Source organism: Stegostoma tigrinum, chromosome 14 (assembly GCF_030684315.1).
Source record: "Stegostoma tigrinum isolate sSteTig4 chromosome 14, sSteTig4.hap1, whole genome shotgun sequence".
NCBI lineage: Eukaryota > Metazoa > Chordata > Chondrichthyes > Orectolobiformes > Stegostomatidae > Stegostoma > Stegostoma tigrinum.
Window position 1 is genome coordinate 73514225 of NC_081367.1, and position 26082 is coordinate 73540306.

Here is a 26082-nt window from a genome sequence, read left to right on the forward strand (position 1 = left end):
TTCTTCCCGAAAGGACGTTAATGAACCAGATAGGTTTTTTTCAACAATCAATGATGTCATCATTAGACTCTTATTTCCAGATTTTCTTTTACTGAATTCAAGTTCCCACTTGTCATGGCAGGTTTCAAACCTGGGTCCCCAGAAGATCACCGGTGTCTGTCAAAAAGTAGTCCAATAATAATGCCATTGGGTGATTGCTTCCTCAATCTCACACCTTATAAGCCTCTTTCACTGTACCCTTTACGCAGGAATTTCCTTTCATGTATGGGATAAACCATAAGACATAGGTGCAGAAATTAGGCCATTCAGCCCATCAAGTCTGCTCCACCATTCAATCATGGCTAATAAGTTTCTCAACCCTATTCTTCTGTTTTCTCCCCGTAACACTTGATCTCCTTGACAATCAAGAACCTATCTACCTCTGTCTTAAATATACTCAATGACCTGGCCTCCACAGCCTTCTGTGGTAGTGAATTCCATAGATTCACCCCTCTCTGGCTGAAGAAGTTTCTCCTTGGCTCTGATCTAAAAGGTCTTCCCTTTATCCTAAGACTGTGCCCTTAAGTCCTAATCTCTCCTACCATTGGAAACATCTTCCCAACATTGACTCTGTCCATTCAGTAATCTGTAAGTTTCAATCAGATCGCCCTTTATCCTTCTAACTCTATCGAATATAGACCCAGAGTCGTCAAACATTCCTCATGTTAAGCTTTTTAATCCTGGGACCATTCTTGTGAACTTCCTCTGAGCCCACTCCAAGGCCAGTATATTTGTTTCCTGAGATATGGGGCCTAAAACTGTGCTCAATACTCCAAATGTGGCCTGACCAGATCCTTAGAGCTTCAGAAGTACATCCCTGCTTTTATGTTCGAGTCCACTTGAAATAAATGCCACAGTTGCATTTGCCTCCCTAACTCCTGACTCATCCTGCAAGTTTATCTTGAGAGAATCCTGGAGTATAACTCCGAAGTCTCTTTGTGCTTCATACTTCTAAATTTTCTCCCTATTTAGAAAATAGTCCATACATCAATTCTTCTTACCAAAGTGCATGACCTCACACTTGCCCATGTTGTATTCCATCTGCCACTTCTTTGCCTACTCTCCCAACCTGTCCAAATCCTTCTGCAGCCTCCCTGCCTCCTCAATAATACCTGTCCCTCCACCGATCTTTGTGTTGTCTGCAAATTTAGCCAGAATGTCCTCAGTTCCTTCATCAAGATCATTAATGTACGAAGTGAAAAGTTATGGTCCCAACACTGACCCTTGTGGAACACCGCTGTCACAGGCTGCCATCTGAGAAGGACCCTTTTATCCCCACTCTGCTTTCTGCCAGAGAACCAATCTTCTATCCATAGAACATAGAACATTACAGCACAGGACAGGCCCTTTGGACCTCGATGTTGTGCCGACCTGTCATACCGATCTCAAGCCCATCTAACCTACACTATTCCATTTACGTCCATATGCTTGTCCAATGACGACTTAAATGTACCCAAAGTTGGCAAATCTACTACCATTGCAGGCAAAGCGTTCCATTCCCTTACTACTCTCTGAGTAAAGAAACTACCTCTGACATCTGTCCTATATCTTTCACCCCTCAATTTAAAGCTATGCCACCTCGTGCTCGCCATCACCATCCTAGGAAAAAGGCTCTCCCTATCCACCCTATCTAACCCTCTGATTATTTTATATATCTCAATTAAGTCACCTCTCAACTTTCTTCTCTATAACGAAAACAGCCTCAAGTCCCTCAGCCTTTCCTCGTAAGACCTTCCCTCCATACCAGGCAACATCCTAGTAAATCTCCTCTGCACCCTTTCCAAAGCTTCCACATCCTTCTTATAATGCGTGACCAGAACTGTACACAATACTCCAAGTGCGGCTGCAGCAGAGTTTTGTACAGCTGCAGTATAACCTCTTGGTTCCGGAACTCGATCCCTCTATTAATAAAAGCTAAAACACTGTATGCCTTCTTAACAACCCTGTCAACCTGGGTGGCAACTTTCAAGGATCTGTGTACATGCACACCGAGATCTCTGCTCATCTACACTACCAAGAATCTTACCATTAGCCCTGTACTTTGCCTTCCGGTTACTCCTACCAAAGTGCATCACCTCACACTTGTCTGCATTAAACTCCATTTGCCACCTCTCAGCCCAGCTCTGCAGCTTATCTAATGTCTCTCTACAACCTACAGCATCCTTCGTAACTATCCACAACTCCACCGATCTTAGTGTTGTCTGCAAATTTACTAACCCATCCTTCTATGCCCTCATCCAGGTCATTTATAAAAATGACAAACAGCAGTGGGCCCAACACCGACCCTTGCGGTACACCACTAGTAACTGGTCTCCAGGATGAACATTTCCCATCAACTACCACCCTCTGTCTTCTTTCAGCAAGCCAATTTCCGAACCAAACTGCTACATCTCCCACAATCCCACTCCTTCGCATTTTGTACAATAGCCTACTGTGGGGAACCTTATCGAATGCCTTGCTGAAATCCATATACACCACATCAACCGGTTTACTCTCATCTACCTGTTTGGTCACCCTTCTCAAAGAACTCAATAAGGTTCGTGAGGCACGACCTTCCTTTCGCAAAACCGTGCTGACTATCCCTAATCAATTTATTCTTTTCCAGATGATTATAAATCCTATCCCTTATAACCTTTTCCAACACTTTACCAACAACTGAGCTCAGGTTCACTGGTCTTTAGTTACCAGGGTTGTCTGTACTCCCCTTCTTGAACAGGGGAACCACATTTGCTATCCTCCAGTCGTCTGGCACTATTCCTGTAGACAATGACGAGTTAAAGATCAATGCCAAAGGCTTGGCAATCTCCTCCCTGGCTTCCCAGAGGATCCTAGGATAAATCCCATCCAGCCCAGGGGACTTATCTATCTTCACCCTCTGTAGGATTTCTAATACCTCTTCCTCGTGAACCTCAATCTCACCTAGTCTAGTAGCCTATATCTCAGTATTCTCCTTGACAACATTGTCGTTTTCTAGAGTGAATATTGTTGAAAAATATTCATTTAGTGCTTCCCCTATCTCCTCTGACTCCACACACAACTTCCCACAACTATCCTTGATTGGGCCTAATCTTACTCCCAATATTCTTTTATTCCTTTAATACCTATAGAAAGCCTTAGGGTTTACCCTGATCCTATCCGCCAACAACTTCTCATGTCTCCTCCTAGCTCTTCTGAGCTCTCTCTTTAGGTCTTTCCTGGCTACCTCTTAGCCCTCAAGCACCCTAACTGAGCCTTCACATCTCATCCTAACATAAGCCGCCTTCTTCTTCTTGACCAGAGATTTGACTTGCTTCGTAAACCACGGCTCCCGCACTCTACAGCTTCATCCCTGCCTGACAGGTACATACTTATCTAGGACACACAGGAGCTTTTCCTTGAATAAGCTCCACATTTCTAATGTGCCCATCCCCTGCAGTTTCCTCCCCCATCCTTTGCTCCCTAAATCTTGCCTAATCTCATCATAATTGCCTTTCTCCCAGCTATAACTCTTGCCCAGCGGTATACACCTATGCCTTTCCATCACTAAAGTAAACATAACAGAATTGTGATCGCTATCACCAAAGTGCTCACTTACTTCCAAATCTAACACCTGGCCAGGCTCGTTACCCAGTACCAAATCTAATGTGGCTTCCCCCCTTGTTGGCCTATCTACATACTGTGTCAGGAAGCCCTCCTGCACACGCTGGAGAAAAACTGACCCATCTATAGTACTCGAATTATAGCAGGTAGTACCATGGGCCTCCTGTGCGCCCCTTGTCAAAGGCCTTCTGGAAGTCTATATCAATACCATCCATTGGCTCTCCTTGGTCTAACTTTCTCGCCATTTGCTCAAAGAATTCCAGCAGATTTGTCAAGCATAACCTCCCCTTGATGAAGCCATGCTGACTTTGCGGTACTTTACCATGCTGTTCTAAGTATTCAGAAATCTCATTCTTCACAATGGACTCTAAAATCTTACCCTAACTTTTTATTAACCTAAACGCACACTGTCTCTTCGTAGATACTACCAGACCCACTAAGCATTTGTAGTCTTTACAGTAACAGTGTTTGAGGCATCAAATATGTGTGTCTTACTTGAAAGTAAGTGCCATAATATTAAAGTATCGCTATTCAACTTGATTCTATGACCGTAGAATTCCACTCTTAGATTCTTCATTGGTTTGATATGAGTGATGATGATGTGGTTTGTGTGCAACTAATATGTGATTTCCCCATTTTAGTCATTGTGTTTGCTTTCTTTGCTGAAGGAGGGACAAGCTGAGATGAGGACGACTTGCTCCAGTTGCACTGAAACAGTGTTTTTTTTTGTGGTTCCTCTTGTGGACCCGAATGCTCAAGTTGTTAGCTTTTGCCCTGCTTCCTACTCTTCAAAAAGCATTAAAATGCCCTACTTTTGTTCTGGTATTGATTGTATAAATGAGAGTCATGGACCTGTAACGCTGGATTGTTCTGTGTTTTTTTTCTTGTTCTATGTCTAGTTATGCCAAAAGGACCTTTAATTGTTTTTGTATGTTCTATTTTAGGTACTGCTTTTATGGCCAGGTTACATGAGCAGCTAAAATATTTTATAAACTCGAAGATTTCAACAGATAAATCCTGGGAAGATGTGGCTGTGTACCTGTCGGGGCACGAGGTATTCAAAAGCAAACTACTTCCAAAGTGTCTCTTCTCAAGTTAATACTTCATTGGAGAATAAAAAGCACTTTTCTAGATTGACATGTGAACAGACTGGCAGATCCTAATTTCTGAAGGAATCTTGCCCGAATGCAGCTTTGCTTAAAAATGCATTAGGAATAAGAATATGTAACGTAGAAAATTATGTTGGAAAGCTGAACAAATATATGCAATGAATTTTTTACTATTACAACTTCCTGTGCTCTTCCTTTTATTCTGCACTTGTAATCAATTGAAATCCTGTTTACAAATTGAGGGGAATGATTTTACGAATTATATAATTGGTGTTATTGCAAAACATTGTGTCACTGTGTTTTATGCAAATAATTTGTGTTCACAAGTATGTTTATTTGTTTTTCTGTTTCTTGGTATAAAATGTAAACCTATATTTATGAGTATGTAAGTAGATGCTGTTTGTATTTTTGAAACTTGGATTCAATACAAAACCTTTCATATGTTAGAAGGACAGACATTCAGTCCTTTGGTTTTTGATTGTTAAATGGTTGAAGTTTATCAACAGTTCTTTTCCAAACAGTAAGTGAGATTAATAAATAGAATTACAATGTGTGACTATTAATTTAAATGTGTATTTCTGTATTATAATATCCTGTTTCTATTGTTAGACCCCAGGCGAGGGAGAACATAAAATCATGGAATTTATTAGAGCTGAAACAAGAAAACCTGATCATGATCCCAATACGAGACACTGTCTGTATGGATTGGATGCTGATTTAGTATGTATTACAAAATGCTGTTGGGAAGGAAATGTTGTTTAATCTTGTGATTTCTAGTTTTTTTTAAAGAGCATGGTTCTTTTCTCTCCCCAGCTCTCTTGCCTCCTCTTACCCCACCACCCTAACTTTCTTTCTGTCTTTAATCCACTTCACCTGAAGATTATACTTGGTCTTGGCTCTGAATTTACAAAATTGTAGAAACTATAGAATAAATTAAGCATGTTCAGCTTTACTAAAGGCACTCCAAAAAACAGATGGTTGGGTTTATTACGCTTTGCAATGTTTTGTTTTTTCCTGAATGATTATATTGTGAACAAAATTCTTGAATAGTTCTTTCTAAATTGTGATATTCACAAGATAAGGAGAATTTAAGTTATTGATACTATTTTACTGCAGAAATTACAATTAGTCTGTTCACTTTCCTGAGAGGACATTTTTCCATTGATTTCTCTCTGTTGGGATTTCCATAACCATCATATAATTGATAACTGAAGAAATCGTAATCCTTCATTTTAGGGTTGGAAGCATCTGATCTGCCAGTTATTACCCGTCCACGATAGGATGACTGTACCAGTGTCTGATAAAGTTTGGTGTTCTGCTGTCACTTCTTGAGGACTTCAAGAAAAACATCTTAACGTTATTATTCTTACTTTTCAATATTGGATAATTGCTTTTATTTTAAAAGATAATATAAGATCATCATCCCTAATTTTTGAAAATGTTACTTTGCAGGGGTATATGGTTATTGATACTTTTTGTTTTTGCATAATGTCACTGCGGTCAGGTTAAGGCTTTTGATTGTGATTAAAAGCAGTTTTAAAGAAATAATTGTGCAGCTAAATTAATAATGTTTGTGTTTACTGAAGATTATGCTTGGATTAACAAGCCATGAACCAAATTTTTCCCTTTTGAGGGAAGAAGTTCGATTTGGTGGCAGGAAATCACAGAAAAGGTAGGTATTTTTCTTTTATTTAATACAGTCCTTCAGACTTGTAATAAAGATTATTATGTTCCTGTCTTTAGAAATGTGCAATTTCTTCCTTGGTGTTTTCTTTATCAGTACACCTTACTTCTCAAAATATGTTTAACAGTATTCTGACAATGGTGAACCTATTACTGCGCAGCTAAAATTAAATAAAAAGCTTTGTGTACTTCTGTATTCCTGATATTGCAGGAGCTAATTAATTCTTCAGTATGTTGAGTTTGATCTTAAAAACATTGTTAATTGCATTTTTGCATGTTTCAGGATTACTGCTGTTGAAGAAACTACGTTTCACTTATTGCACTTGTCCCTAATGAGAGAGTATATTAACTATGAGTTTTCATCTGTACGGGTCAGTATTTGGAAATTGAATGTTTTTTCAAGAAAATGTCGTGCAAAATTGCCGTGTAATGGTATAAGTGTCAGTGATGTGGCATTCAGTTTTGCTTTCATTTCCCCTGTACATGTATCATTAAGCTGCCAATCTGTTGATCAGAGAGGTTCAGAGGCATGATGTGTAATATCCCTTTCTGGTGGTGTTAGGAACTTAGTTTGCTCATAACCTCTGGCACCTGCAGTCCCTGGCTGTTTCCTAATACCCTCCTAAATGTGCTTCAACAAAAAACAATTTTCTCTGAGCAACATCATGATGTCAAAGGTGTGGAACAAAACCGAACTGAGAGACAGGATTATGCAGGTAAACATACCTTGCAATAAGATGCACTAAGAACTAGCACTTTAATGACTGTTCATCATATCTAATTTAAAATGTGATGAACTATGAATATGAATGATCTTAAATGTTTATTTTTAAAGGAACTTAATTTATTTGCAACTTTACTGTAGCTTCTGCCAGTGCTACTCTATAACTGTGCATTACCAGTTGCATAAGTCTGACTTAGGTCGACCTTTAACCCATAAAGTAATCTGGGTTCATGGTTCTCTTTTTGAATATATATGAGCAATAAAAGATGGTTATCCTTTGGGCATAGGGTTAATTTGTGTTCTGTGCATTTTTCAAAGGAAATTATTTTGAATGAATTTCTCACTTTGAGCTCTGACAAATTTTTGACATGGAATTATATTGATCTTCATATCCTTCATATCCTTCCGAAAATGTGATCTGTTTTCCTGTTTGAGCATTGCATATTTTCATCACCCAGCTCATGCATTATTCATAGCTCCAAGGCTAAATTGTTTCAATTGAAAGTGACTGCTGACTCCCAGCAATCTGATGATAAATTCTGACTCTAAACACTCATCTCTGATCTTACAATATAGGGATGACTTTTTAAAAATAAATTAAAATTCTACTTTAATAGTTTATTTAATTTTCTAATTTTTTTTATTTGTAAGGGTTTGTTAGAGTTTTTATCATTCTATACTTAAACATTTTCAGAGATTTTGCTGCTATTACACATGTCCCGGGTGTCAGCAAATGCAGCAAGATTTGAGATTTGCCTCAGGATAAATCAGACAATACTTTCATCTCTGGAGAAACGGCTGGTTCCCACTTATCATCTTGCTGCTGGCTGCTTCTGGGTTTTAGAGTTTTCAAGAATTGGCAGTGATAGTGATTATATTGCTCAATTTAATAATAAGCCAGAGAACCGTCTCAATGGTTCTGTTACAAGCATTAAAACCATTTTCCCATCAGTTCTTTAGCTGTTATGCTAAGCGTATCATTAAATAATTGGCCTTTAGAGTTGGCCGTCCTGAGAACAAACAATTTTTCTACTTGCAGTAATGTGCCAATTCAACCCAATACTGTGTATTAAACTATCACAACCTCTTCAGAACTTTGATCATGCTTAAATAAATGACTCACTGTTGACTTCAATTGGCAGGACAAGATTTGTTTTGAATATGACCTTGAGCGAATAATTGATGACTGGATATTGATGGGGTTTCTTGTTGGTAATGATTTTATTCCTCATCTACCTCATTTACACATCAATCATGATGCACTGCCTTTGCTATACAAGACGTACACTGAGGTCCTACCAAGCCTTGGAGGTGAGTACATTTAACAGGATGCTCCACTATAAATAAAATGAATAATTCTAGCATAATTTCAAGTTCATTGATTCATAGGCAAAGAAAAGCTTTGTTATTAAAACTTATTTTCTTTTGATCAGGGTATATTAATGAAGGTGGAACATTAAATTTGGAACACTTTGAAAAGTATCTTGTAAAACTGTCTGAGGTAAGCATGGATTGCTTGTACATTTTTTGTTGAACTGTTTGTGAATTTTGTATAACTTAGCTTGAAAATGTGTTGAAATTGGTCTCATTAAATAATAACTCGGAAATATAATCAGCATTGTTGCTGAGACACGTGTGTAATTTGTAGTTGAATCCACTTATCTTGATAATAAAAGCAATACGCATTGGGCACTGTAATGCCAGTTTTGTGCTTTCAAAATTTAATTATTTCCGAAAGATATTATCTGAGCTAATAGCGTAGTGGGATGTGAGAAAAGCAAAATATTGCAGATGCTGGAATTCTATATTAAAAACAGACATCGCTGGAGAAATTCAGCATGTCCAGCAATATGTGGACAGAAAAACCGTTAATGTTTCAGTTTGATATGGCTCCTCTACAGATTCTATGACGGCGTTTAACCTTAACTAGATTAGATTCCCTACAGTGTGGAAACAGGCCATTCGGCCCAACAAGTCCACACTGTCCCTTGAAGCGTCCCACCCAGACCCATTCATCTATAATCCACACACCCCTGAACACTATGGCCAATTTAGCATGGCCAATCCACCTAGCCTGCACATCTTTGGACTGTGGGAGGAAACCGGAGCACCCGGAGGAAACCCACGCAGACACAGGGAGAATGTGCAAACTCCACACAGACAGTCGCCCAAGGCTGGAATCGAACTCGGGCCCCTGGAGCTGTGAGGCTGCAGTGCTAACCTCTGAGCCACTGTGCCGCCCCTTTTACTTTGTATGTTTTAGCAAGTGAAACATTTTCAACAAATAATATTTGTGTATTTTTTCCCTAATTTAACATGATATGATTACTTGATTACAGTTTGATCGTGAGCATTTTAGTGACGTTTTTGTGGACCTAAAGTGGTTTGAAAGTAAAGTGGGTAAAAAGTACCTAAATGAGGCAGCAGGTATTGCAGCAGAGGAAGCAAAACGACGTAAAAAGAAAAACAAGGTATATATCATCTTGTACGTCTTCAGAAACTCTTCACAACCGAATCCTTTAAGTAATTGTTATTTTGTGAAGGAAATGAAGTAGTTTTGTGACAGAAAATGTGATTTTTATGTATTTATTTACTTTTGAGTTTGAACTTTAAAGCAAGGTTTGAACATGTGGCATGTGGGTGTCTGTATGAGAGGGTTCAATGATTAATTTGTCGGCATTTCAGGAACTTTCTTTAAGAAAGCATACAAGACTATGTTTATGGAATGCGAATAGGAGTTTGTTTGGATTGGGAGAATTTTGCAAAGAGAATACACATTGAAAGGATCAGGAAATTATTTTTGTTTTGGTCAGGGAAACTTGGAAAAGTTTTGGTTTCAGTTCACAACCTCCTTATTGAGGTTGGATGTATTAAACCGTTTATCGGCGTTAAAGGAATTAGTTTGCAACTGTTAAGAAATAGGTTAATTCAGTGCTAGGGTTCTAATGTAAACTTTCTATGTCAGAAGTGTTTGGTTATAACTCTGAAGGAGTTATTTGAAGGTGTAAAAGCCTAAGTTCAGTTGTGTTATGATGACACTTTGCCTTTTAAGAGGTGTCCTGTCCTGTTTCTCTTGCAAAGAGGTGTCACAGTGGTGGTGGAATGTCTGCTTCAGAAGCAGTGGGTAAACAGCTTTGAGCTCTCTGATTTTTTTTTCCTTAAGTTGGACAAATGAAGCATGAGTAGGTGGAGTCAGTTTCACACAAACCCATGGTTTTAGTTTTACTTTATGTTAGGATTTGGAGTTAGCTATTGAAGATCATTGATAGAGCACTCTCTCTGCTGCAGAAAAAGTTTGAGTTCTGTCTCTGCTGCTAGATTGCTTCCGTGAGTGTTCCTTTCTCCTGGACGGTAGAGGAGATAGCACGTAAGGAAGACCTGTTTTGCTGAATATGCCTTCGCCAAGGGTTGTTTATGGAATGCTGCTATGTTAGAACAGTTGATGGTTAGTAGCTAAATAATATTTTATTAATACAGAGAGAAAGTGCAGCTGAACACTTGGCCACAGAGCTGGTGTAGGAGGGAGGGCTTCAAGTTTGTTGTTCATGGGGATACCTTCTGGGGAAGGTGGGACATGAACTGGAAGGGCACCAACATCCTGGGCAGGAGGTTTTCTAGAGCTCTTGGGGAGGGTTTTAACTAGTTTGGCAGTGGGATGGGAACCCAGATCAGAGGATGGGATAGCTGGTGTACAGACAGAGCAAGCAGAGGATCTATGAGGAAGGATAAACAGTTGATAGGGCAAAGTGGCAGTCAATGTGATGGGTTGAGATGTGTCTACTTCAGTGCAAGAAGTGTCAGGAATAAGGGTGACCAACTTAGAGCATGGATTAGTACTTGGAACTACAATGTTGTGGCCATTACGGAAACTTGGATAACACCGGGATGGGAATAGTTGTTGGATGTTTCGGGGGATAGATGTTTCAAAAAGAAATAGGGAGGGAGGGGAAAAGGGGTGGGAGGGAATGGCAGTGTTAATCAGGGATGGTGTCACAGCTGCAGAAAGGGAGGTTGTGGAGGAGGGTTTGTCCACTGAGTCAGTTTGAGTGAAAGCCAGAAACAGGAAAGGAGCAGTCACTTTATTGGGAGTTTTCTATAGAACCCCCCCCACCACCCTGATAGCAACAGAGATACTGAGGAACCGATTGGGAGACAGATTGTGGAAAGGTGTAGAAGTAATGGGATTGTTGTCATGGGCGACTTCAACTTCCCTAATATAGACTGGAACCTCCTAAGTACAAATAGTTTGGTTGGGGCAGACTATGCCAGGTGTGTCCGGGAAGGATTTCCGACTGAATATGCAGATAGGCTGACTAGAGGGGAGGCCATACTGGATTTAGTGCTTGGCAATAAACCAGGTCAAGTGTTAGATTTCTCGGTGGGAGAGCATTTTGGTGATAATGATCACAACTTCCTGACCTTTACTATTGTCATGGAGAGGGATAGGAGCAGACGGTATGGGAAAGTATTCAATTGGGGGAGGGGGGAGTTTCAGTTCTATTGGGCAAGAACTACGGAGCACCAGTTGGGATCAGATATTCTATGGGGAAATGTGCGATAGAAATGTTGTGGTTGTTTAGGGAGCAGTTGCTACAGGTACTGGATAGGTTTGCCCCAAAGAGGCAAGGAATGGATGGTAAAGTGAAGGAAACTTGGATGAGAAGACATGTGGAACACCTAGTCAAGAGGAAGAAGGAAACTTACTTAAGGTTGATTAAGGATCGGACAGGGCTCTACAGGTGTACAAGGTAATCAGGAAGGAACTGAAGAATGGACTTAGGAGAGCTAGAAGGGGGTATGAGAAAACCTTGGTGGGTAGGATCAAGGAAAACCCAAAGGCTTTCTATACTTAAGTGACGAACAAGAAGATGGTCAGAGTGAGGGTAGAGCCAATCAGGGATAGTGGAGGGAACTTGTGTGCAGAGTCAGAGGAGGTAGGGGAGGTTCTTAATGAATACTTTGCTTCAATATTCACTTGTGAAAGGGACCTTGACCTTTGTGAGGGCAGCATGAATCAGGCAGATATGCTCGAACAGGTTGATGTTAGGAAGGAGGATGTACTAGAAATTTTGAAAAACATGAGGATAAGTAAGTCCCCTAAGCCAGACGCGATATGCCCAAGGTTACTACGGAAAGCAAGGAAAGATTGCTGCCCCTTTGGCGATGATCTTTGCGTCCTCACCGTCCATTGGAGTAGTACCAGAAGGCCGGAGGGTGGCAAATGTCATTCCCTTGTTCAAGAAAGTGTATAGGGATAATCCTGGGAATTACAGACCGGCCAGTCTTTCATCTGTGGTGGGCAAATTATTGGAGAGGATTCTGAGGGATAGTACTTACGATTATTTGGAAAGGCACAGTTTTATTAGAAATAATCAGCATGGCTTTGTGAGGGGCAAGCCATGCTTCACAAGCCTATTGAATTCTTTGAGGACGTGACAAAACACACTGATGAAGGTAGAGCAGCGGATGTGGTGTATGCGGATTTTAGCGAGGCATTTGATTAGGTTCCTCATGATAGGCTCATTTAGAAAGTAAGGAGGCATGGGATTCAGGGAAATTAAGCTGTCTGGATACAAAACTAGCTGCCCAATAGAAGACAGAGGGTGGTAGTAGATGGAAAGTATTCAGCCTGGAGCTCAGTGACCAGTGGTTTTGGGACCCCTGCTTGTTTTGTTCTTTATAAATGACTTGGATGAGGAAGTAGAAGGGTGGGTTAGTAAGTTTGACCCAAAGGTTAGTGGAGTTGTGGATAGCATGGAGGGCTGTTGTAGGTTGCAACGGAACATTGACAAGATGCAGAGCTGGGCAAAGGAGTGGCTGATGGAATTCAACCCATAAAAGTGTGAAGTGATTCATTTGAAAGGTCGAATTTGAATGCAGAATACAGGGTTAAAGGCAGGATTCATTTCAGTGTGGAGGAACAGAGGGGTCTTGGGGTCTATGTCCATAGATCCCTCAAAGTTGCTACCCAAGTTGACAGGGTTGTAAAGAAGGCGTATGGTGTGATGGCTTTCATTGGCAGGGGAATTGAGTTTAAGAGCCGTGAGGCTATGCTGCAGTTCTTTAAAACTCTGGTTAGACCACACTTGAAATATTGTGTTCAGTTCTGGTCACCCCATTATAGGAAAGATGTGGAAGCTTTAGAGATGGTGCAGAGGAGATTTACCAGAATGCTGCCTGGACTGGAGGGCAGGTCTTAAGAGGAAAGATTGAGGGAGCCAGGGCTTTTTTCATTGGAGTGAAGAAGGATGAGAGGTGACTTGATAGAGGTGTACAGGATGATGAGAGACATAGATAGAGTGGATAGTCAGAGATTTTTTCTCAGGGCAGAAATGACTGCTATGAGGGGGCATAATTTTAAGGTGATTGGAGGTAGGTGTAGTGGAGATGTCAGAGGTAGGTTCTTCACACAGAGAGTGGTGAGCATGTGGAATGCGCTGCTGGCAGTGGAAGTGGAGTCAGATACTTTAGAGATTTTAAGCAAGTCTTGGCTCGGTACATGGATGATAGTGAAATGTAGGGTATGCAGGATAGATTGATCTTAATAGGATAATAGATTGGCACAACATTTAGAATGCAACATCTTGTACTTGCTTTTAAATAAGGTAAGCTATTTCCTTGATATATCCTGAGGGAGTTTGATCTGCCCTGCAATTGTGTGAATACTTAAAGAGGAGGCTTTCAGACTCTCAGCTCGGAGAATTGAAAGCAGCAGCTAGGTCAGAGCGGTAGCTGTGACAGAGAGGGAATTGTCTCTGGTGTTTAAGTACTGAAAAGGGATGGGCTTTGAATAGATGGAATATTGTACTTGGTTACTGTGTTTCAAATATTCAAATTTTATTGTATGTAACTGTCTTGGTACTTTATCTTCTATTTTCCATAGTAAACCTGCTGGTTTACTGTTGTAACTAAAACGGCAGTGTTACATGCTCGTGGTTCAGTAAATTACCACCTCATTAAATAAAAACAGAACAAAATGACTTGATGGGCTGAATGGTCCAGTAACTGCATCTGCTGGGGTGATAACACTTCAAACAAACTGCATTCACTGAATCATTGAAGTGTTTAACTGATCCAGCCTAACTGATGTGATTTATTAGAAAAGGTCAGTTGCCCAATCAAATCTGCTCCTTTCACGTCCTATTTACAGGTTATCCTACCATAGCCATTACATCTACCAACTATCTAGAATATTTGTCCATAATTTAGTTAATATCATTCAGGCTGGGAATTATGTGCTGCATAATGCTTTCCCTCGCTCACTGCCAAATCACATTATGGAAACCTGTGCTCCATTGACTGTTTATTCAATTGTCTCGGTCATTTTATATAGGATGAGGCAGGCGTTGCTAATGCAAAAAGTCATAAGGCTGATACTTTTAATCAACCTGTTTAGATATGTTCTGACACACCTATGCTGCAGGCGGAACTTGAATCTGCTCCTTTTGGCTCAGAGGTAAGCTGGAGTCATCGGGTGACTTGACTTAAATCCTAGAGTGTCACTAGCTTGAAATTTACTCCAAGTAATTAATTAAATGTAAATAGCCGATTTCGGGAACCCAGAACACCCACCCTTGGTCATTAAACTCCTTGCAGGATGATGGCCATGGTTTAATTGAGTCAGCAAGGTAACATAAATTGTTCTGACTTGAGTTTCTTTACAAATCTAACTTCTTCAAAGTTTCAAACATTATATTATTAATGTGTTTCTTATGGGAGAGGCGGCTTATTGAAGTTTAAAATGCTGTAATTGGAAGTTCAGAAAACTGTTGAAATGCAGACTTCTTGTTTGAATGTCACAATTTATTCCTTCATATACAGCCATTTTGACTGATTTTAGTTCAGTCTGATAAAGCTTGTTATATAAGCAATGTCTAATGTACAGGAAGTGTAATCTCTGCAGAAGAAAGGAGAATGGAACCATTGAGCATTGGTTCAGTCTAATATTGCGGACTACTCGTGAAGGAATTCTGCCTCTAAATTTAAAGTGAAGTTGGTAGCATTCTGCCTTTTTTTTTAAACAGAGAGCTTTACAGAGAGTGGAAAAGCAGTCTGTTTGTTTTTTACAGGTTCGTGATGATATGTGTTTAGCTGTGTTGGATGATAGTGGAAATGAGACAGCAGCCAGTTCAAACTGCAGGACTGAATTCAATCACGAAGGTAAACGTGAGACATAAATAAATATTTCATGCTTTGAAATTGCTGCCAATTATTGTATGACAGTGTATTCTTAGGATCTCAGTGACGTATTTGGGTGAGGAATGGGTGCAAATTTGCCTTGTTTCCAGATGAAAGGCAACACCATGAACCATGATCTACTTGGCCTTATACAGCAATACTTATCAAACTTTTCCCATTGTAACCCCATTTTGAGGCTTGAAAATTGTTGCAACCCATCAGTGAGTGGGGTCAGGGAGGGGCCGTAATGAAAGTGGGATTGTATCAGAGTGGAAGAATATTGGGGAATTCAAGCTGTGTGGCATTCTCCAATTATATCAGTTTCTCTCCCATTAATTTCAGGGTTTATTTTTAATTTGCTCATCCCTATCAAGTGTCACCTAATTTATTTTGTTCTTCCCAGCTAATGTTGTTTTAATACTTAGATTTATTTTAGGTAACAATGACAACTGTTTGTCAGATAATATAGAACATAGAACATTATAGCACAGTACAGGCCCTTCGGCCCTCGATGTTGTGCCAACCTGAAGCCCATCTAACCTGCACTATTCCATGTACGTCCATATGCTTGTCCAATGATGACTTAAATGTACTTAAAGTTGGCGAATCTACTACCGTTGCAGGCAAAGCGTTCCATTCCCTGACTACTCTCTGAGTAAAGAAACTACCTCTGACATCTGTCCTATATCTTTCACCCCTCAATTTAAAGCTATGCCCCCTCATGCTCGCCAACACCATCCTAGAAAAAAGGCTCTCCCTATCAACCCTATCTAACCCTCTGATTATTTTATATGTCTCAATTAAGTCACCTCTCAACCTTCTTCTCTCTAATGAAAGCAGCCTCAAGTCCCTCAGCCTTTCCTCGTAAGACCTTCCCTTCATACCAGGCAACATCCTAGTAAATCTCCTCTGCACCCTTTCCAAAGCTTCCACATCCTTCTTATAATGCGGTGACCAGAACTGTACACAATACGCCAAGTGCGGCCGCACCAGAGTTTTGTACAGCTGCAGCATAACCTCATGGTTCCGGAACTAGATCCCTCTATTGATAAAAGCTAAAACACTGTATGCCTTCTTAACAACCCTGTCAACCTGGGTGGCAACTTTCAAGGATCTATGTACATGGACACCGAGATCTCTCTGCTCATCTACACTACTAAGAATCTTACCATTAGCCCAGTACTTTGCCTTCCGGTTACTCCTACCAAAGTGCAACACCTCACACTTGTCCGCATTAAACTCCATTTGCCACCTCTCAGCCAAGCTCTGCAGCTTATCTATGTCTCTCTGCAACCTACAGCATCCTTCGTCACTATCCACAACTCCACCAACCTTAGTGTCGTCTGCAAATTTACTAACCCATCCTTCTACGCCCCCATCCAGGTCATTTATAAAAATGACAAACAGCAGTGGACCCAACACCGACCCTTGCGGTACACCACTAGTAACTGGTCTCCAGGATGAACATTTCCCATCAACCACCACCCTCTGTCTTCTTTCAGCAAGCCAATTTCCGATCCAAACTGCTATATCTTCCACAATCCCATTCCTCCGCATTTTGTACTATAGCCTACGGTGGGGAACCTTATCGAACGCCTTGCTGAAATCCTATATTCAGTTTTTACAGCCAGTGCAATGAATTTAAATTGATTTTCTATCACATTTCACTCTGTTTCTTACATGTGGTATTTTTAAATCACTTCCAGAACTAATGGATGATAACAAGGATGAAGACAACGAGGATGAGAATGATTTGTTTGAAACAGAATTCAGGCAATACAAGAGAGTTTATTACATGACGAAGATGGGTGTAGAAGTTGTTTCTGAGTAGGTGAATTTTGTTTTGTCTGGAAGTAGTGTTTATGTTTATCCCCTATTTAGAATTAAAAATGTTTCCAAAACACACAGTGCTGGTTTTAGGTTGAAGGACTGCCCATGTGTTAGACATTAATGTCCCACTCCAGTGGCAATGGAGAATGCATGAGAGGAAGTGTTTCGGATTGCGTAGATTGCTGCTTTGTTGACCACAAAGGTCTTAGTACACTGAAAGGTGAAGCAGTAGGCAGTTGGCTCCGCCTTCCAAGTTCTAGGAGAATCTATACCCAAAGCATTTGAGTGTACCCTTGAGTACAGAAACCTGAACACATGCACCAACGTTCCAAAACAGATTCTTCCCTGCTGTTTTTAGACTATTGAATAGACCTTTCTAATCTCAAATAATGTTGATTTTGCTAATGTTGATCTTGCTTAGCGCACCTCCTGTGCAGCTATAGCCTTGTATGCCTTGCTCTGTCAAAGCACCCTGTGATCAATATGTCCTTTGCTCACAAACCAAGGCTTTTCCCTGTACTTAGGTGCATGTATCTGCAATAAATCGTATCAAAGTTACAGGCTCTGAATTTGAGACTCCATTCTCATAATGCTATGATCTGCCTACAGAGGTGTAACAGAGAATTGGCACACCCATTGTTAAACTCTGCTTATAGAATTGGGAACTCGACCACAGTAGTTATATTTGTATTGGCACCTTTTCTGTAATGTTAGTCTAGTACCACAAATATTGTTACTGTTCACTCAGTACAATGGACCTTCATTGAGAAAAGGATTGAGCTTGACATGAATGGCTAAGTAGTCACTCCTTAGTCGTAGATGAAGAATTGTGATGTTGGCAAGGCATTAGGAAACATCTAACAGAAGGATAAAAACATACATTTGTTGAAAAATCTGATTCAGAATGTGCAGAAACTAGTGCTTCCACCCAAGTTATTCTTCAGTAAATTAGCAGAATTTAGAAATTTCTTTTGTTTGGCTAAATTTACTAATTTTCTGTTTTCTTCCAATAGTGAATTTCTCGCTCAGCAAGCAGAATGTTATGTTCAAGCAATACAATGGATTTTGCACTATTACTACCATGGTGTGCAGTCCTGGAGCTGGTAGGTGTTTGCACGGATATATTTAAATACAAATACAACATTTTAATCAAATTTTCCACAGCAGAATCTATTTCTTACCTCTTGTTATGTTAAACACTGGTCTTTCTATTTTCTGGAATATAAAGATTTATTCTTGGGTGTGAAATGTATCCTTAAATTTGTGCCAAATATTAAATGATCTTCAGGCTCTTGTAGGGTTTACTAAGAATAGAATTTCTAATGAATGGTAGAAATTGAAATTCATTTCACTGATCTTTTCATCCGAGTTTTAATGAAAATTCGCTCACTGGCTTATTATTGTTCCAGAATTTGACCAAGTTTGAAATGAGAAAGTGTGATGTGACTTATTCATTTCATAGAACCCCTTACAGTATGGAAGCAAGTCATTTGGCCCATTGATTTCACCAGAAAGCTTCCCACTTCCATACCCTGACCCTGCAACCCCGCATTTCCTAGCGCTAATCCACCTAGCCTCCACATTTTTGGACTTTGAGTACTTCATGTGTATGAACAACTGTCTCTGATATGGAGCCCATTTTCATAGCCTAGTGGTATTATCGCTGAAATATTAATCCAGAGACCCAGGTAATGTTCTGGGAACCCAGGTTTGAGTCCTGCCAGAGCAGATGGAGGAATTTGAATTTTAAAAAAAATCTAGAATTAAGAGTCTCATGATGACCATGAATCCATTATTGATTGTCAGAAAAACCCAATCGGTTCACTGATGTCCTTTAGGAAAGGAAATCTGCCATTCTTACCTGGTCTGGCCTACATGTGACTCCAGACCCACAGCAATGTGCTTGATCCTTAACAGCTCTGTGGGCAACTAGGAATGGGCAATAAATGCTGCCTAGCCAGTGACACCCATATCCTGTGAATGAATAAAGAAAAAAAATTATACCGTAATTTACAAAGGGATATGAAAATGAAATAAAGCTGTTAATATTTCACCTTTTAATGCACTGACCATAGTGAGACTTGAAATCTCAACCTTCTGAGTTGTAGGTGTTAGTGGTATAAACTTTAAAAAAAGTTGTCTGTGCTTCAGTCAGATAACTTTGCATGTTATAATGTATTAAACAGGCTCTAGCTCTGAACCATGATGCATTTCACTTTTGTAATATAGTCTAATAACTTACTGATCTGATGTTGATATTTTAAACAATAAGATAACATGGGTTAGAACATGACCCAGAAGTTACAGTGGCTGGTTTGTTGTTTTTGCAGGGTATATTGAAGTTGTGTATACAGAAATCCTCATGTAACTGACTCCATGAGAATGACTTGAGAAATTATAATTTTCTTGGACCAATAACTGCATTTGGGAGCCTCTGTAAAAATTCCTTAAAGACAGAGACTTTAGACCATATGATACAGGAGCAGAGTTAGGCCATTTGGTCCATTGAGCCTGCTGTACCATTTGATCATGACTGATATGTTTCTCAACCCCCATTCTCCTGCCTTCTCCCTGTAACCATTGATCTCCTTCCTCATCAAGAATTTATCTATCTCTTTCTTAAATAACTCAATGACTTGGTCACCATAGCCTTCTATGGCAGTTTGGAGACATCTGACTCACTTCAGCTTTGTAGTTACTCAGGTAAAGTTAGAGGATTAAAAGCCTACTCAAATTCCTGGGTAAGTTTTCAACAGAAGCCCCAACATATCAATTTTAATTGAAAAGCTTGGACAGCTTTAGTTGAAATTTATTTTATTATTGATATATACCATTAGAAATTTACCCACTAATTTGAGTTCTCTTCAAAATATAAATTAATTCCTCAAGATAACAGGTTAGTGACTCTTTGTTTCAAAATAAGTGCTATTGCACAGTGTATTTAATCAGACCATTGTTTCGCTGTTCAGGTACTATCCTTTTCATTATGCACCTTACCTATCTGACATCCGTAATATCAGCAAGTTGAAGATAAAGTTTGATATAGGGAAACCATTCAAGCCATTTGAGCAGCTTCTGGCTGTTCTGCCAGCAGCCAGCAAAGATCTTCTACCTAAATGCTACCAGGTAAGAGGACTGTTAGAAAATTTTCATATTATGGCAATTGTCTTCAATATTTTGCACAGTGCACTATTTGCACTATTGACTGCTTGTCTAATCAAAAATGAACTGCCCTTGAAGAAAGTATTAAGTTCAGTCTATATGGAAAACCCTTTAACCTCAGTTGTCTCCATGCCAAAACTAAACTAGACTGAATAAATATGTATTGTTTATGATTTATTAATAATGTCAGAGATCACATGACACCAGGTTATATTCCAACAGGTTTATTTGCTTTCGGAGCCTCAGTCCTTATCTTTCTGACCTTGTCCACCCCAGTACACCACCAGCACCTCTGCATCTTTGTTAATAATGACAGTCCTGTTGCTCACTCTGTACTGGTTTTTAAGCCGTTCTTGACCTCTTCAATTCTGCAGACAGGAAGTTTGACCTATCCTCAAATATTGTCAAAACAAAATGCTGCAATTATGCCCAGTCAACCAAATATTCCATACCTCTTACCTATTGAAGAGGACACTCTGGAATATGTTGATCACTTGCTATAGCTTTTCAATTACCTCAAAAGGACATCATTGATAGTGGAGATGGTGGTGTTCTATTTGCACCGATGTGCAGGGACTCGGGGCACCTGAGTGTTTGCAGACTGAGGAATGCACTTTGTTTTTCTGGCAGAAAGAAAAGTTGGGGGGCAGTGATCTGGACATTTTCCTTTTCTTTTGGCTGTTCCTTTTGTTTCTGATTCTCTTTTTAATCCTGTCTCTTGTATGCTAAGATGGTGCTGAAGAATGGTAACTTTGTGCTTTTGTTTCACTATACTCCTGAGTTCCCGTAGTTGAGTACGCATGGTAAAATCTAAATCTAAACCACTCCATCAGTTGCACCAGTTCAGCCTTCTCTCGACTACACCAGTAAGTGTTTGTTAACAAAAGACCAAGTTTACAGAATAGATGCCATCAACATTTGTCTGTGCCAGAGTGAAACTTAGATTGTGTATCGGTGACCCATTACAGCGCTAGAGAAATTCCATCAACATGCTGCTACTTCATCCCCTGGAAACAGTGGGAGTACTATGTACAAGATCTTCAAACCAGATCACAAGCATTCAGGTAAACTTCCTGCAAAGTCAATTTTGATGGACACTGAATCCAGATGGTTGAAGTCTCTCCATCAGACCTCATTCTTTCAACTCGTAAATGCCCAGTGTTTGTAGGGAGTTCCAAGATGAAGTTTCAGGCACACTGCGAAGCTCTTCTTGAAGCACACTGCATTGGGACATTAATAACTGGGCTACCAATCACACAGAATGATGGCAGCTTTTCCATCAAACAGCATGTTTTCAGTCTCTTTGCCTTAAAAGAAAGACAGAGAAGGGACAGAAAAAGAATAAAATTCTGCATCCCACTCGGCTATGTAACGAAAGAGCTGTGGTTTGAGGAAACAACCTACAAATGCAAAATACTGTGCATGCTGGAAATCTGAAACAAACAGAAAATACTTGAGAAGCTCTGCTCTGGCAACATCTTTGGAGAGAGAAACGGAGTTAATGTTTCGAGACTAATATGATTGTGAAGAGGCATGTTGTACTTGAAATGTTAACTTTGTTTCTCTCTTGACAGTTTCTGCCACACCAGGGATCCTCCAGCATTTTCTGTGTTTGTTTGAAGAGCAGCTTGCTCAGTCAAACGAAGACTTCTGGCAAAAAAGTCATGACCATGTAGATGTGATCCTCAGACTGTTGCTGATAATTCTTTATCCCATGGACATAATGCCATCAGACTTCAAGTAGTTTATTTGGTTTTTGGTTCTTTGATGCGACTGTGTATTCCCCTGTTCCATCTATTGTTTTCTCAGTCTCTCTCTTTCATACTCATCCACTCTTTCTCATAAGAACATAAGAACATGGAACAGGAGTAGCAATCCAGCCCCTCGAGCCCACCCCACTACCTTATATGATCGTGGCTGTCCTCATCCCAGCCTTAACTCCATTTGCTTGCCCGCTCCCTGAACCCTTTAACCCATTACTAATTAAAAATCTGTCTGTGTCTCCTTTGGTTTATTCAGTATTATGACATCTACCAGACTCTAGAATTGTGAATTCCATAGATCTGTGCTGTTTTAAGGTCTCGACTGCTCTCAGTCTCAGCCACCCTCCCCTCACTCTTACCCAGCCATTCGGATTCTCACTCTCGGCCACCCTCAATATTGGCTGCACTCCCTTGCTCCACCTTTGGCTCGTACTCCTGAGCTTGTTCTCGGTCTCTCTTGCGCTCTTGCTCTCCCGCTCTCGCTGTCTCTCACTCTCACTGTTTCTCACGCTCACTTACATGCTTGCTGACGAGCTCTCACTCGCTCACTCTTCGCTGTCTTGTTTGCTTGATTGCTCTCTTGCCCTCCCATCCTCTTCTTCCTCAACTTTCAGTACTCTCTGGACCACCTTCCCTTTTTACTCCATCCTAGATTTTGAACTGTCTTTCCTCTCTCATTTTTCTACTTTTTCCCTGTCTCCGTATAACATTTGTAAGAAATGAATGAAAATATCATTCTGGCTTCTGGTCAGGAACTGCAGTTAAAAATAATTTGATGACAAGACAAAAGGAGAAATGAATATGAAGGCAGAAGCTAAACATCATAAATGGAACATATAAAATCGCTAGATAACAAAGTTTGGGGCTGGATGAACACAGCAGGCCAAGCAGAAGGGTCTAGGCCCGAAACGTCAGCTTTTGTGCGCCCAAGATGCTGCTTGGCCTGCTGTGTTCATCCAGCCCCACACTTTGTTATCTTGGATTCTCCAGCATCTGCAGTTCCCATTATCTCTGATATAAAATCGCTATGTAATTTTTATGTTTATATTCTCAGTTTTTAATGATTGAAGAAGCTTCACCAATCATCGAGTACTATCCTCCAGATTTCAAAACGGACCTTAATGGCAAGCAACAGGAATGGGAAGCTGTTGTTCTGATTCCATTTATTGATGAGGTGGGTATCTGTATGCATTATCAGGTTGTGTCACAGTATTGTGTACTATATGCCAGAAATTTATCAAAGATCCTTAGACAGTAACTTCCAAACGCACAATCACTGCTATCTAGAAAGACAAGGGCAGCAAATACATGAGAACATCACCTGCGATTTTCCCCTCCAAGCCACTCACCATCCTGCCTTGGAAAAATATCACCATTCCTTCACTGTCACTGGGTCACAATTCTGGAATTCCCACTCTGGTGGCATTGTGGGTCAACCTGCAGCATTTGGACTGTAGTGGCTCCAGAAGCGGCTCACTACTATCCTCTCAAGGGTAAATGGGGACAGGCAATAAATATTGGCGGGCAATAAATATTTGTCAGCTATGTCCCATGGGTGAATGTTTAAACAAAAAAAGACAAATTATCACACTGTTGTAAACAGAATAAATTATATGGTTCACTAATTTTATTTGACAAAGAAAATGTCTCATATTCAGCCAGTTTCTGCTTAGATATGAACCTAAGCTCCCTCTGAATTAGCTCAGCAAAGCTACCGAGCTGCACTCTAGATATGCTTCTGGGAGGGTAAATAGAAATCGGAGTAACTGCTGGCCTTGGAAAGCACCCATATCCCATTAATAAATTTTAAGTACTCTGTTTCTGTCTACAATCATTTTACCTCTTCATAGCATTTTACTAATTTGTAAATGCATAAGGAGTCTAAGTACTATCTAACCTTTTCAGAAACGATTACTGGCAGCGATGGAACCATGTAATAGTGATCTTACAGAGGAGGAAATACAGCGCAATAGACACAGTAATTGTGTCAAGTTTTGGTGGGATAAAGAAATTACCTTCAAATATCCATCGCCTTGGCCAGAAAAATTTCCAGATGTGGGGCAATGTCATGCAAGGTAGTTACGTTAGACACAGTATCAAATTTTCCATTGTTTCCTGAAGGATTGTTCTGTGGATTTAATCATTGCTATTTTACATAATTAACAGCACATTTTAATTCAGTTTGTTTGGTATTTCTTTCAGACATGAAGAAATTCCCATGGATGCATGGAAGGTAGATCTCAAGTATGCTAAAAGGCATATCACTGAGAAGGGTTCTTTGTACTTCCGTGGGTTTCCAACTCTGAGACATATTAAGCACAAGGTAAGCTTCCTCTCAAATGTAAAATTCTATTTGTTGCATTTATTTCTGTTGATATCCTTGCTATACTTGTATTTGTCAGTTTGCCAGTTTTGATATATCAGCAATACTGTATGCATGAAACAGATGTTACACATGGTGACAGTGCAACAGAAATTCATAATTTAAAGGAAAGTAAATATATTGCTATGTTGTGGATGACTGTAGGTTGCTTCCTTGGCGACTAACTGATTAAAGCTCTTATAGCCACTCTGCTTTCAGACTTGGTTAACCTTTGCACCTTTAACTATGGGGTGAGCAATCCAAGAGGAATGCATGTATATTTTTATTAAACTGGTTTAGGTTGGTCTTGAAACATTTGTACCCGTACAACGGGGTCCTTTTTCCATAGCTGTGTGAGGGTCTCTGTTTTTTGTGGTTACTAGTTCTGTCAGTCAAAATCAATCATGAGTCTGATCTGGACTGCCTTGAATTTAGTTTGCTGTGCAGTGATTAACTTGATTACCAAATGTTTTGTTGTGGTTGGGCAGGTGAACTGTATGACTAAGTTGATAGAAACTCATCACTCGTTAAGAGAAATAATAAAATATTAAGGATTCTACAAAAATACGTTGTCTCTTATGGGTGTATTTCACTACACTTGTAAATCTGTTATGCTCACTTAGAAGTCCCAAAGCATCTGCTAGCACAGTGGTGATGCTTAGCTACTGATACTTAACTAGGGCCGATCAGGCATAGTGTGCATGGAGTCTGAGCAGATAGGGGAAGCCCTAAATGAGTTTTTTGCTTCGGTTTTCACTAAGGAAAGGAACCTTGTTGTGAATGAGAACTTTTGAGGAGCAGGAAAACAGGCTTGAACAGATCAAGATTGAGGAAGTTGATGTGCTGGAAATTTTGGCAAACATTAAGATTGATAAGTCCCCAGGGTCAGACCAGATTTATCCTAGGTTGCTCCGGGAAGCGAGAAAAGAGGTTGCTAAGCCGCTGGCGAAGATCTTTGCTTCCTCACTCTCCACGGAAGTTGTACCGGAAGATTGGAGGGAGGCAAATGTTGTTCCTCTTTTCAAGAAAGGGAATAGGGAAATCCCTGGAAATTACAGACCAGTCAGTCTTACGTCTGTGGTCAGCAAGGTTTTGGAAAGAATTCTGAGGGATAGGATTTATGACTATTTAGAAAAGCATAGCGTGATTAAAGGGAGTCAGCATGGCTTTGTGAGGGGCAGATCATGCCTCACAAATCTTGTTGAGTTCTTTGAGGAGGTCACGAGACAGGTTGACGAGGGTCGAGCAATGGATGTGGTGTACATGGACTTCAGCAAGGCATTTGATAGGTTCCCCACGGCAGGCTCATTCATAAAGTCAGGAGGTATGAGATACAGGGTGATTTGGCTGTCTGGATTCAGAATTGGTTGGCTGACAGGAGGCAGAGAGTGGTTGTAGATGGTAAGTATTCTGCCTGGAGGTCAGTGCTGAGTGGTGTCCTGCAGGGCTCTGTTCTTGGGCCTCTGCTCTTTGTAGTTTTTATAAATGACTTGGATGAGGATGTTGAGGGGTGGGTTAGTATGTTTGCAGATGACACAAAGGTTGGAGGTGCCGTTGATAGTATCGAGGGCTATTGTAGGCTTCAGCGAGACATTGACAGTATGCAGAGCTGGGCTGAGAAATGGCAGATGGAGTTCACCCTGGATAAATGCG

General features: G+C 40.2%; 1 protein-coding gene across 9 annotated transcripts in view; it reads left to right on the plus strand.

Moving 5' to 3' along the window:
• The window catches only part of xrn1 (5'-3' exoribonuclease 1), a 144368-nt gene that overhangs the window by 32384 nt on the left and 85902 nt on the right, over positions 1-26082 (plus strand). For all 9 annotated transcript variants that reach the window (XR_007248613.2, XR_007248612.2, XM_048541536.2 and 6 more), the window contains exons 5-18: positions 4563-4672; positions 5337-5447; positions 6314-6399; positions 6694-6781; positions 8277-8445; positions 8568-8635; positions 9474-9605; positions 15204-15294; positions 17019-17139; positions 18156-18245; positions 20112-20268; positions 23122-23241; positions 23973-24142; positions 24270-24390. Coding sequence is in view for 7 of the 9 variants with exons in the window: in XM_048541536.2 (XP_048397493.1) it covers positions 4563-4672; positions 5337-5447; positions 6314-6399; positions 6694-6781; positions 8277-8445; positions 8568-8635; positions 9474-9605; positions 15204-15294; positions 17019-17139; positions 18156-18245; positions 20112-20268; positions 23122-23241; positions 23973-24142; positions 24270-24390 (1634 nt within the window). In the remaining 2 variants the exon portion in view is untranslated. The remainder of the gene's footprint in view (positions 1-4562; positions 4673-5336; positions 5448-6313; positions 6400-6693; positions 6782-8276; positions 8446-8567; positions 8636-9473; positions 9606-15203; positions 15295-17018; positions 17140-18155; positions 18246-20111; positions 20269-23121; positions 23242-23972; positions 24143-24269; positions 24391-26082) is intronic.